At 36.0% G+C, this 13,723-nt stretch overlaps 1 protein-coding gene across 21 annotated transcripts in view; it reads left to right on the top strand.

The window, feature by feature from the left end:
- The window catches only part of LOC127421477 (splicing factor, proline- and glutamine-rich-like), a 49,831-nt gene that overhangs the window by 18,880 nt on the left and 17,228 nt on the right, over positions 1-13,723 (top strand). For 18 of the 21 annotated variants that reach the window (XM_051664554.1, XM_051664549.1, XM_051664544.1 and 15 more), the window contains one exon: positions 402-898. The exons of the other annotated variants lie outside the window; for them this stretch is intronic. In XM_051664554.1, coding sequence (XP_051520514.1) covers positions 402-512 — 111 coding nt within the window. In that variant the 3' untranslated portion in view covers positions 513-898. Of the gene's footprint in view, positions 1-401; positions 899-13,723 lie in introns of those variants that run through there. 21 annotated transcript variants of the gene reach the window in all.

Below are 13,723 nucleotides of genomic sequence, written 5' to 3'. Positions count from 1 at the left end.
TTTACCATGATACAAACAGAACCGTGAGAAATTTGAACCGTTACACCCCTAATACAAACCCAACCTCACTGACATAATCGGAACTTTGGAGCATCTTAGCCTTAATCGTTTCTACTTCTAAATCTCTCATGCAAATATGGTCCGTATCTGTGTACTGTAGTATTTTTCATAACTACGCTATTGGAATGCAATGTAATGGGATTTGACTAATGAATACATTACCCTCTCTTCCTTTTCCTATGTCACCTGTGGCACCCATGGATCTGCGTGTTGGAACTGTTTCGTCGATTGTTTTCCTTGGATCCCACTTTTATAATACTTAAAATGTGAACTCATGGAACTTATTGCACCTGTTGCTATTTTTCCACACACACTGTTACATAACTGAATGGTCCATGTAGCGCAATGAGCGTTTCCCACAAGGTGGCCCAAGGGGCATGGGTGCTGGAAACCCAGGATTTGGCAGGGTCCGTGAGGAATTTGATGGACCTGCCAAGAAGCCACGCTTCTGATCTGGCACTTTAAAAGCAGAGTTTGTATGCGGAATTCCAGAAGCTCGGCTCTGGAGTCAGAATTTATGTATTTAAGTTTAAAGAATTTTCTTGCAATTTTAGCGTGAAGACATCCCTATTGTGGCAAGATTTTTTTTCTTCCCATTTTTATTTTGTATTCTTAATAGGTTTAATAGTAAAACAGCTCACAAAGTCAGCACTGGCTTAGTGCTACCAATATGTTATCTCCTTTCCTACTACTCTATATCTTGTCATGTTACTTGTGTTATACTGGTGAATATTGTAAGTTGTTCTGATCTTTCTATGGCTGTGTTCAATGCCATTCACATTTGAAGTAATACATGTACATTTTCAATAAAGTGTAAAGTTGGTTCTCCCAAATCCAATGCAGGTGTTGTTGGAACAATATTTATTTTTTCAAAGGGCCTCTAAGCTGGCACTTTTTTCTTCAACTTAAAGGTGCGTTGGAATCAAAAGCTCAGGCCTGTTTCACACTCCACGTTCAAGCAGCGCTGCAGCGTAACTGCAACAGCAGGCATGCGCAAGGCTTTCACACTATCTGTGTTTCTGCTGCGTTATAGAGTGTGTCTTTATAAAGAAAATAATGCGATTTTTGGTTTACTATGTTAAGCATTGCCTTAATAGCCGTAAATCATAAAATGTTTATTGTGAATTGGCCATTGAGAACTACTTCAAACTTGATTCTCTCGGTATTAAATCAATCACATTTCCAGTTTTTTTTTTTTTTTTTATCATCTAAAAGGTCCTGTGACTTAGTCTGAAGTGACTTATTTACATAATTTATATGTAGTTGATGTTGGCCAGTCAAATGCTGCACAACAAAACACACGATTGCACGCAAATACATAAAAAAAATACTACCGTCATAGAAATGGTAGTAGCGTTTTAAAGTAGCATATACAGAGTATTTGTCTTTGCCAAATACTTTATGCAACCAGTTTAAATATTCTGCTCAGTCTTAACATTTATTGTTCTAACAAACTCTAGAGCACTGTCAAACGTAACTCACATGCACACAATGAGGTTTCATGGCACTCGTAGTAAAATCATTCAGTCAGTGACACTGGATAATTAGTGCATAGCAAAGAGGGTTGCAAATATCAGATATCCATAGATACAGTCGCTAACATTAATGAATTATTAGAATACAACATTAAAACAACCTGCCTAATATTGTGTAGGTCCCCCTCGTGCCGCCGAAACGGTGCCAACCTACACCTCAGAATAGCATGCTGTTCTTCACAATTATACAGAGCGGTTATATGAGTTACCGTGGACTTTGTCAGTTTGAACCAATCTGGCCATTCTCTTTTTGACCTCAAGGCATTTCAGTCCAGAGAACATTTTCACTAGATGTTTTTTGTTTTTGGCACCATTCTGAGTAAATTCTAGAGACTTTTTTTTTTTTTTTTTTGTGAAAATCCCTGGAGATCAGCAGTTACATAAATACTCAAACCAGCCCATCTGGCACCAACAATCATCCCACGGTCCAAATCATTGATCACATTTCCCCATTCTGATGGTTGATGTGAACATTAACTGAAGCTCCTGACCCGTATCTGAATGATTTTATGCACTGCACTGCTGCCACACGATTGGCTGATCAGATAATCGCATGCATTGTTGGTGCCAGATGGGCTGGTTTGAGTATTTCTGTAACAGCTGATCTCCTGGGATTTTCGCACACAGCGGTCTCTAGAATTTACTCCGAATGTAGCCAAAAACAAAAAAACATCCAGTGAGGGTCAGTTCTGCAAATGCCTTGATGATGAGAGAGGGCAACAGAGAATGGCCAGACTGGTTCGAGCTGACAAAGTCTATGGTAACTCAGATAACCGCTCTGTACAACTGTGGTGAGAAGAATAGCATTCTGAGATGTGGGTTGGCGCGGTTTTGGCGGCATGGGGGGGACCTACACAATATTAGGCAGGTGGTTTTAATGTTGTGGCTGAGATAGATAGAGAGAGATATATATATATAGATATATATATGAGTTGAAGTCAGAAGTGTACGTACACTTAGGTTGAAGTCATTAAAACTAATTTTTTAACCATTCCACAGATTTCATATTAGCAAACTCTAGAGTTAGCAAGTCATTTAGGACATCTACTTTGTGCTTGACGAGTAATTTTTCCAACAATTGTTTACAGACAAGTTTCACTTTTAATTGACTATATCACAATTCCAGTGGGTCAGAAGTTTACATACACTAAGTTAACTGTGCCTTTAAGCAGCTTGGAAAATTCTAGAAAATGATGTCAAGCCTTTAGGCAATTAGCCAATTAGCTTCTGATAGGCTAATTGGAGGTGTAACAGTGTACGTATTTTAAGGCCTACCTTCAAACTCAGTGCCTCTTTGGTTGACATCATGGGAAAAATCAAAAGAAATCAGCCAAGACCTCAGAAAAAAATTGTGGACCTCCACAAATCTGGTTCATCCTTGGGAGCAATTTCAAAATGCCTGAAGGTACCACGTTCATCTGTATAAACAATAGTACACAAGTATAAACACCATGAGACCATGCAGCCATCATACCGCTCAGGAAGGAGACCCATTCTGTCTCCTAGAGATGAACGTAGTTTGGTGCGAAAAGTGCAAATCAATCCCAGAATATCAGCAAAGGACCATGTGAAGATGCTGGAGGAAACAGGTAGACGTATCTATATCCACAGTAAAACAAGTCTTATATCAACATGACCTGAAAGGCTGCTCAGCAAGGAAGAAGCCTTTTCTCCAAAACTGACATTAAAAAGCCAGACTACAGTTTGCAAGTGCACATGGGCACAAAGATCTTACTTTTTGGAGAAATGTCCTCTGTTCTGATGAAACAAAAATTTAACTGTTTGGCCATAATTACCATTGTTATGTTTGGAGGAAAAAGGGTGATGCTTGCAAGCCGAAGAACACCATCCCAACCATGAAGCCTGGGGGTGGCAGCATCATGTTGTGGGGGTGCTTTGCTGCAGGAGGGACTGGTGCACTTCACAGAATAGATGGCATCATGAGGAAGGAAAATTGTGGATATATTGAAGCAACATCTCAAGACATCAGCCAGGAAGTTAAAGCTCAGTCACAAATGGGTCTTCCAAATGGACAATGACCCCAAGCATACCTCCAAAGTTGTGGCCAAATGGCTTAAGGACAACAAAGTCAAGGTATTTGAGTGGCCATCACAAAGCCCTGACCTCAGTCCGATAGAAAATGTGTGTGCAGAACTGAAAAAGCTGAGCGAGCAAGGAGGCCTACAAACCTGACTCGGTTACACCAGTTCTGTCTGGAGGAATGGCTTAAAATTCCTGCAGATTATTGTGAGAAGCTTGTGGAAGGCCTGACCCAAGTTAAACGATTTAAAGGCAATGCTACCAAATATTAACAGTGTATTTAAACTTCTGACCCACTGGGAATGTGATGAAAGAAATAAAAGCTTTATTAAATCATGCTCTCTACTATTATTGTGACATTTCACATTCTTAAAATAAAGTAGTGATTCTAACGAACCTCAGACAGGGAATGTTTTCTACAATTAAATGTCAGGAGTTGTGAAAAACGGAGTTTAAATGTATTTGGCTAAGGTTAATGTAAACTTCTGACTTCAACTATATATATATATATATATAAGTATTAATATGACTTTACACAATATAGTTTATGGGATTGTATGTTTTATTTTAAATTTCACTATAATTTTAATCAGATTTTAGCTTTTTTACAATAAACAAATTTCACATTCTATCAATTCATATGATGTCATGACATTGCATTTTTAAAATGAAACAAGCTGTTGCTTCTAGTTAAATTTCATACAGATGTTTTAAAATATTCACGAGGTTGGAACCTAATAATGAATATAGAATTACACTTATAACAATAATTATAGTAGCACATAAATTATAATTTCTATAATATATTAAAACTACTATGAAAAAGAAAACATTGTACCAGACCCTTCCATAGATCCTGCATGAGCCTATTTGTTTAATTCTTTATTTAGTGTTTTCTGAAAATATTTAATTATGTATGATTGTGCATTTTAAATATTTATGTATTTGCAGATTTATTACACCTTCAACATTACTACATTTTGTAACATGTTTGTTTATATGCAGATTTACATTGATATGAATAACAAGTGCTAAAAGGGGACTGTCTCTAAGAGGTCCTGCAGCTTCGCGAGCAAGTGTTTGCGACTGAATGAGCGCATCGTACGTTAACGAGAGAGAAGTTCCAGTTGTTTTTACCCCATCCGTTCAATGTGTTATTAGAATTAATGTTTATTTTGACCTTTTTGATCACCAACTGACTCTAAATAACAAAGGATATTAAAAGAGACATGAAATGAAATGGGATGCGTGGATCTCTTCTTTGGACACAACAAATTACATGGAACGAGCCAAAAGGAAACTTTTAATTGCATAATAAGCATTGGCTTGCTTGTACAAATATTTATTGTACAAGCTCTCAAATTTAAATCTACAAGCTCTTTGAGTTTTGCAACACTTCTACCTTCCAACAAGCTTTCAAAGGGCAGGTGCATTACTGGTCTGTAGCAATGCTGTAAAATGGAGCATGTATTGAAAACAGTCCGTGGAAAAGTGCAGCCAAAAAAAGGTCCGTTTCTTTCAGAGTGCGCACTCATGAGACAACATGCTGTAAAAGACTAGGCTAAATCCAGCTCATTAATCCCCAGCTTCTTCAGTTAAAGGTTTGCTGTGCGCAAAGCACTTCGCCACTACACAACTCAATCATTGGCAAGTGAAATCATATTTAATCACCAGTGACTAATAACAGACATGTTGCATAGCATGAAATTTAGTCTCATATGAGAGTGATTTACTCGCGATGTAGAGGGCTGCATTACAACTTTTATTTCTGGAAAATACGGTGCATTCAAATGTTAATTTACTTGAAACCCAAACCCCAAAGTGTAGACTATAGACTGCTTAATCAGCTGGATTCAGTCAGACTTAACTGAATAGAAATTGCAATTTGATGCGTGTGTAACGTGCATCAAGCCTGAAACAGATATTTTCTTAAAAAATGGGTGAGTAGTTTGCTCGATATTGTGTTTCATACAAGCCTAAATAGCAAAGGACTGCATTTTAAAAGAGTTCATCATGTTGAAATATAGGCTCAACGACAACTCTTCCTGCAGCTCTGCTTCTGTTATGCAGCACTGCGCTGTTTGCGTACGGAATACATATGCTGTAATCTGGCACCAGAATGTACACCCCTTGCGTGTGGTGTGAAACAGGTTAAATCTTTGACATGTATCTGCCTGACGGCCTTTTAAGAAAAAAGTGGTTTGCAAGGCACGCTTACACCAGTTTCCTGTTTTTCAAATAAGGTTTAAATTTATTGCACTTCCACTTTCATTTGTTTATAATTTAGAGGATTATGACTTTCATTAGTATTTCAAAGGGTTGCGTGGCATACCGATACAAAAAATAATACAGCAATACCAAAATGTTTAAAACAGTAAAATATCTTCATGTTGCTAATTTCGGTACTGTCATACACTATAGTGCTATTAATAAAATTGAACAGAATTTGACATTTTTGGGATAAAATCAATGACAATTAGACGATTAAATAATCAAATATTGAAATAGCCAAGTGTGATCCTTAAACCGCCAAAGGATATAATTGAATGCTCTATATATATATATATATATATATATATATATATATATATATATATATATATATATATATATATATATATATATATATATATATATATATTAGGGCTGCCCCTAATAGTCAACCAAACGTTAATTGATGAGAAGAGTCTTGGTCAACCAAGTTTTGATTGGTCGGTTGGTCGCAGAAAAAAAAACTCCACAGGAAGTGGCAAAGTCACGCAGTCAGTGACGGACGGACATAATCGTTTACATGACTGGTCCATGCGGTAATTAATTATGTCGGGCAGGAAGTCCAAAGTGTGGGATCATTTTGAGAGGTTAAAGGATGACCCCAAGAAGGTGACATGCAAACTCTGCAGGCAAACGTTCACCTATCATTCATCGACCTCAAACATGGCTTATTTGAAACGTGTAAGTAGCCTAACGTTAGCCACTTAGCATGGTCACTCGCTTTAACGTTCGATAACCTAGATAAATATGCGCTATTAGGCTTATCCAAATGTTCCTTGGGAAGCTAAATTAGTACATTGCTTTTTGCTTGTTTAACTTGATGTGCATTTCTCTCTATAAATTAACAAAATGTTCAGACAGTCTCCTTGCTGGTTTTTCTGACATTCAGAATCATTACCGCTTTTGCTGGTGTCGCTCGCTTCGTGCGTGAGCTTGTAAAATTTATATTTTAAAGGCTCATTATTATGGTTTAGTATTTCTCTGTAATGTAGAACAGTGTTAGCAATGTTACTTATAACATTCATTCGCAGCTCTGAAATCATTTTCTAATGCCCCCCAAAAATATATATATTGAAATAAATTAATATAAACATGTGACAACTAGTCGACTAATGGCTTAAACTAACGACTAGTCGACTAGGAAAATCTTTGGTCAGGGGCAGCCCTATATATATATATATATATATATATATATATATATATATATATATATATAAAATATGGTTTAGAATGAAGCGGCTGTGAACTCCTCCCTTGGAATGAGGGTCTTATCATAAACTACCACCAAAAACACAGAGGAACTCAAAGGTCTGCCAAAGCTATTCAAAAGCTATATAACTGGATGCATGAAATTAAAGACTTAGAAGTATAAGAGTACTGTACAGAAAAATGTAATATTCAAAGTAGTAGCATGTGAATCTGTTATGCAGTGCTTCTTGACCAAAATAGCTGCAGTGTTTTCGAAATTACATTTTCATTTTAATGTAATGTAGTTTTGAAGTTGTATGTATTCATTTGATTAAAACCCTTTTTGATGATAGAATTGAACTAAAACATAAAATATGGCATCCAGAAAAAAAATGGAAAACATAGATTTTATTTTGAAGTTTGAAGACTTTATGAAGTTCTTTTAATCAAGTCATTTTCTGTTATTTCATCAGTAATCTAAGGCTGTTTATTCGTTGCTTAATTATCAATTAAGTAAAGTTACCAGGGCAGGTATCGTACCAAAGCCAAAATTTTGGTATTGGAGCAACCCTTGTATTTCACCTATTGCACCTATTTTGGCAGTTTAAAACAACCCTATTAGCGAAGGCTGGCTTGTAAAACCATTTAATCATAAGCTCTTTTGATACATTTTGTGAAATTAAAAGGGGTTGGAGGGTTGTTTTTAACCTCCCATAATCCCAGTTGGTTCAAGATAAAAAAAAATTTGAAGTATACATACATGGAAGCAAACCCATTTATAGCATTTTTGTCAATGAATTTTTTAACTATACTGAGTAAAAAATTGATCTATGCAGCATTTTCCATTTGACTCAAATATGTGTACACTAGTACTCTGCATTTCGAGTGATTTGATAGTACTTAAAACACAATATTTACATTTGGATTAATGCCAGTTTGTACACACAAACTAATTTGAGAAGTAGACTACAGAGGTTGAAGCTACACACAGATAACTTCATTAAGCAACTTTAAGTCGTACCGATTCAATTATAATCAGATATTCACCCAGTATAGATAACTTAAAATTAAAAACATTTTGTTTAAATATTGCTACACTTGGAAGCAGAAAGTGGCATAAATGCATTTAATGTGTTGTACTGTTATGTAACACCTCATGGATTCAGTCTTTTTACATTTGAACCATGCAAAACTGTCAATTTTTGAGCTTCAACTTAGTTTTTACTATCTGACTTTTTAGTTACCGAACGAGTAGAATTTATACCTTGTGTGTTGGGTTATGTAATTTCACACCATTTTCCATGTTAATATGATCAAAATTTATTTATCTTCCTTGTCTTTAGTCTGTGAGGTGTGAGTGTAATAGTTTTGTAAATGTGTAACCTGTGAAAATTGTTTGATGAAAATTTTGAATTTAATTTTTTTTTTTATTTAGACTAAGGCTGACTGTCAGATAGGGCTGCATGATTGAATAAATTGAGATTACACTTACAGCAGCCCCAAATAACTAATTGTGAAGAGTGTCGATTTACAGCAGTCTACGAAAGTCTTCTCATGTTGCGTTAAAATGTTTGATTTAATTTTATATGTAACGTGTTTTTCCAGCGGTTGGGCATTGCAACCAATAACAAGTTTTGTTCGTGCTGCTAAGAGGTCCAAAGCGAAGTGGATCATTTAGGCACTGTCTTCATTTACTGATTAAACTGATATAAATTAAATCAGAAACAGCTCTGGACTTATTTTGGGCAGATCATCTTTATGGTATTGTTTTTATGTAGGTTACGCATTAAAATGAAGACAATTTACATTAAAATATTAATAAATAATTATAAAATACTTAATTACAATATCAAGGGAAATAATCAGCAATTATGATTGTCTTAATCGTGCAGCCTTGCTGTCAGATGTAGTTTTGGTTTGTCATTCCAGCCATAGAGACACAACTTACACAGTATAAAGAAATGTTGTTTCACCAGGTCTACTGCACAAATTGCAGACAGGACAAAGAACACTTTAATACATATTGTTACTAATACACACTGTAAACTATGAGCAAAAACAATAAAAAGACTGAACACAGTTTAAATAAGTAAATGGTTATACTTGTAAATATAGCTGTTATTTTAAAAGAAGCCAAGCTTCAAATGAATCTAAATCACCCCCCTTTTTCTTTTCTTTTTTTTTGGTGGGTAGAAATACATAGTTATGCATGTATTTCTTCTGGAAGTATATATTGTTTTCTCAGTAGTTGAAAATGTTCAGATGATGACGAATTTGTTACATTAATCATATTTATAAAAAAAGAATTTTTTTTTTTTTGATAGGCCTACCTTTGCTGTTGAATTTATTTTCAAGAACGCCTTTTTATTTTGTGTTTTTTAATTGCTTTTCCATAAAAAAATGTGAATCATGATATAGTTATCAGCCAAAATTAAGAATATAATTATAGGAATTTTTGCTTATCTTACACCCCATGTACAACATCACTCTGTTTGGTTATTGCCTTCGGAGTAAGGGTACAGCTATTATGAATTGGATACAGTTGTTTCGGTTACATTAAACATTTTCAAAAATGTGTGCCTTTTTACTTTTAAGTTGTAGCCATAATGAAGGATCTGCATCTCAAACCAAATTTTAGTCTATTTTAAAAGAATTTGAGTTGACCCTATTTAAATTTATGTAGTGTAACTAATAGATACTGTTTGGTTTTCATAATCCCAAATGACTTGTACAATCAGAATACTTGTAACAACAAAAACAGAGCTGAAAATTTCACAGTTTGGCATTAGACAAACATTGTGGGAAAATGTGTCATTGTCTGTTGTGCTGGTTTTCTATACATTTTTTTCCTTAACAGGTTTGTTCGTGACCGTTCCGAAGTATCTTCGAATGTGGAACTGTTTCTGATTGTTGCCATTTATCCACCACTTGTCTCGTAAGGCATGCCAATGGACCGTTCACCAACTATCTGATGCATGTTGCTTACAAAAATGATGAACTTTCTCAAAATTACAGGGTCCAATCTGATAGGCTGACTTTAGATTCAGGGTTCTCAGATTTTAAGTCCACCAGGAAAAGTTGAGAAGTTCCATGAGTGCTTTAATGAGTGCTTCAGAGAAAGAACAAGTGCCTGGATTTGCCAAAGAGGTTTCTGGCACCGAGAGAGAAGAGATTAGATTCTTGAGCACACCCGAATAGTCTTTACAGTTAGACTGATTTTGGGTTTACCTGCCCCTATACATCATTAACATCCTCTACAAGACTGTGGTCATTTTGTATGTCAGTCAGATGGCCCCTTTCAGCCTAAGTGGGAGGTTCTTTGGCAAAATATGCAGCATTGTCGTGGGATAAATACACTACCAGATCATGACTTTTGGTGATACAACTGTTCTTTTACCATTTCCAGATCTTAGTTGGTTTATTTTTCAGATTTGGATTTTTTTTGTTTGTTTGTTTGTTTTTTTTTTTTGCTCCATTTCAATTATTGCTGATCAAAGTTTTTGTATCCCAAATTTTGGTGAATACCATATATACTACCTTTTTGTAAGTAAAAGCCTCTTAATTGTCCTTAAGTTTTCTTTTAAGAAGCCTGTTTTTAGGAAGTTAAATACTGTTTACTGAATGACAGATTTGCATAAGTCTCATCATAGCTGATATTTTTTGTAGTTACATTAAAGATGGTTCTGTTAGAAGCATGTGTCTGTAGTAATCAACTTTGTTCAGTTTAGCCTACATTTCATATCCCTAGAAGAGACATAATTTAGGAAATTGAGGATACAGAGTTTTTTTTTTTTTCTCCAGGTATTTATGTAGGATTACTGCGGGTTCTCTAGTAATTTAAAACGAGTGTAGAATTGCAGGTCCTTTTTAGAGATTTTTAGTATTGTTCTGATTTTTTAATTTATGAATTCAAACAAACCATCCCACCTTCATGGATCTTCAAATGGACTTTAATTGCAGAAGCTCACTTCATAAGAAGCAAATTCTGTACTTATTAGAATGGTGGATTGTCCTTGATGTTGGCAGTTGGAATGTTTGTTCTGTGAACTTGAGTCCATTGAGCAGAGGTGAATACAATTTTTTTTAACTTTGAGGTTTACCTGGTTCAAGGATTTTTTTTTTACTTCAACTCAGGAAGATCAACTGGTTTTCAAGAATTTGACCCAGTTTACACCTGGTATTAAGATGCACTCTTCGAATCTGATCACATGTGGTCAGGTGAGACACATCACTGTTTACACCTGGTCGCTTAAATGCATCTCCTGTGACCACTTGTGATCGGATTTGGAGGGAAGGGACTTTTGTTTCATGACGACATACTTCATTCACTATGTCAGTGTGTTACTCTATGACATTAAAGCACAATGAAGTCAGAAAAGACAAAGCGTGAAAAAACGGCGTGCTATTTTGCACAGATGCGGCTGAAATTTAATCTAAGCACAAAAGCAACATTTTGAGCTGAATAATCCGTTATTTTACTGTATTAACCTGAGCTGCAGATGTTCTTGCTTCTCAGAAGTGTCCCTGCATGTTGATATCAGACACACCAAAGAAGATCCGTGAAGTTCTTATGCTTGCGTGAATATCCGCTTTTTAATCTGATCTGACAGTTTTTTTTCCTTTTAAACTGCTGGTAACCAGCAACATTTAAACTCTTGTTTTAGTGCAGCAGTTGATTGACAGTCGAGGGTTGGTGCTTCACTGCTGCTGGGATTAGAGTTTACACCTGTATGTTGAGTTTACACCAAATGTAACGTGTTCTCATGCATTTTTGACTACATTCGGATGTCTTTTGTGATCCGATCACAAAACGTTTTAGACCCCAGTTAGACCTGTATTCAGCACTGACCACATGTGATTGGATCATCAAAAACACATCTTAATACCAGGTGTATACAGAGTCTTAGTTACTTAATTTTTTCTCCTCCATTTTAGGAAAACTACACTGAACCATCTTGTCATATATTTCATCTCAAATACACTTCAGTGTGTGAACAAATAAATGTTATAAAACCCCCTTTTTCAACACTGTTGAAAGATTTAAAAGTGCGTAAGAAACAGGGCGTGCTGAGTAGAGCCCGACAGATATGGGATTTTTGAGACCGATACCGATTTTAGAGAGGGAAAATTCACCGATTACTGATATGGTGGCCGATATATTTCATTTTTGAGCCGGAATGAAAACAGACCTTTTCTATGTGGATTTTTCACAGATTTTGCACTGATATGACTATGCAAGGGTACTCAGAAGGCTGCTTTCTTAAATATTTTTATCAAAGAATATTTGACATTTTTATTATACATTGTCAACAAATTCTAGAAATGGTCACTGAGAAAATAAAGCATAAATAAAAGTACAATAAATAGCTTAATAAACATCAGTACTGTTAAGTATTTGTCAAATGCTGACTGTTTAAATAAAGACTAAATAAAAATAAAATAAATAGCTAAATAAACATCAGTATTACTGTTTAGTATCAGTCAAATGCTGACTACATTAATACTGCCGAGTCAAGATAAACGGCGGCAGACGTGTTACACCATATTCTGCAATACAAGTTCAGTGGAAAACCAGACCAGACTTTTTTTTTTTTTTTTTTTTACATTTAATAACACATTTTTATTGATTCATGCAGCAAATCACACAGACATAATAGAAAATACAATCTCAAACCACATGAAATCAAAACTTTTTTTTTTTTTCTCCCCGAGCAATAATCCCTCCACCCCACTTGACACAAACAAGCACTCTAGTGATCGGAAGTCAACTGACAAAGACACACAAATAGACAATAAAACAGGAAATAACAAAAACTCTAATCCCTCTCCACTTCCCCTCCCCGAGAACCCTCCAGAAAGGCCAGATAACCGTCCCACTTCCTAATGAAAATATCCATGTTATCCAGCCTTCTGTACACCATCTCCTCAAACGCTGCCACCCTACCCAGCTCAACACACCACTCACGAAACAAGGGCACATCAGACGACTTCCATCCCTTGAGAATTAACCGCCTGCCAATCATCACGCCTGTCAGGACCCAACTCTCCACGTATTTTACACCCACATGCAGGACCGCTCCGTCCCCCAAAACACACAGTCTGGGGCAAAATGTAAACCATGTGTTGACCACTTCACATACGCTCCTCTGTACTTTCAACCAAAAATCTTGTATCCTAACAACATGGGATGTGTCCCCGTCTTCCGATTGGCATCTCCAGCAGGTGGGTGTGTCTTTAAGACCAAGCCTATACATTCTAGAGGGGGTCCAATAAAATCGATGCAAAATCTTAAATTGCATAAGGTGCACCCTTGCATCTCTAGATGCAGACTTGATGTTTTTTTTAATCCCAGCCCACACTCCATCCTCCAACACCAAATTAAAATCTTTCTCCCATAATCTCTTTATAGAAGTTAAAGCTCCATCCCCCAAACACTGAATTAGCAAAGTGTAATACACTGATGCCTCATGTCCTTTACCAAAATCAGCAAGCACCTTTCCCAAAGTATCTGCCGCTCTAGGGGTGTGTACACTACTCCCAAAAATAGTATAAAGCAGGTGGTGCAACTGTAAATACCTAAAAAACTGAGATCTGGGAATCCCAAAATGTCGAGTCAAATTATCAAAGGA

This window comes from Myxocyprinus asiaticus, chromosome 30 (genome assembly GCF_019703515.2).
Source record: "Myxocyprinus asiaticus isolate MX2 ecotype Aquarium Trade chromosome 30, UBuf_Myxa_2, whole genome shotgun sequence".
In the NCBI taxonomy this organism is placed as follows: domain Eukaryota; kingdom Metazoa; phylum Chordata; class Actinopteri; order Cypriniformes; family Catostomidae; genus Myxocyprinus; species Myxocyprinus asiaticus.
The sequence above is the reverse complement of the archived record's forward strand: the minus strand, read 5'-3'. Positions and strand labels throughout refer to the sequence as shown.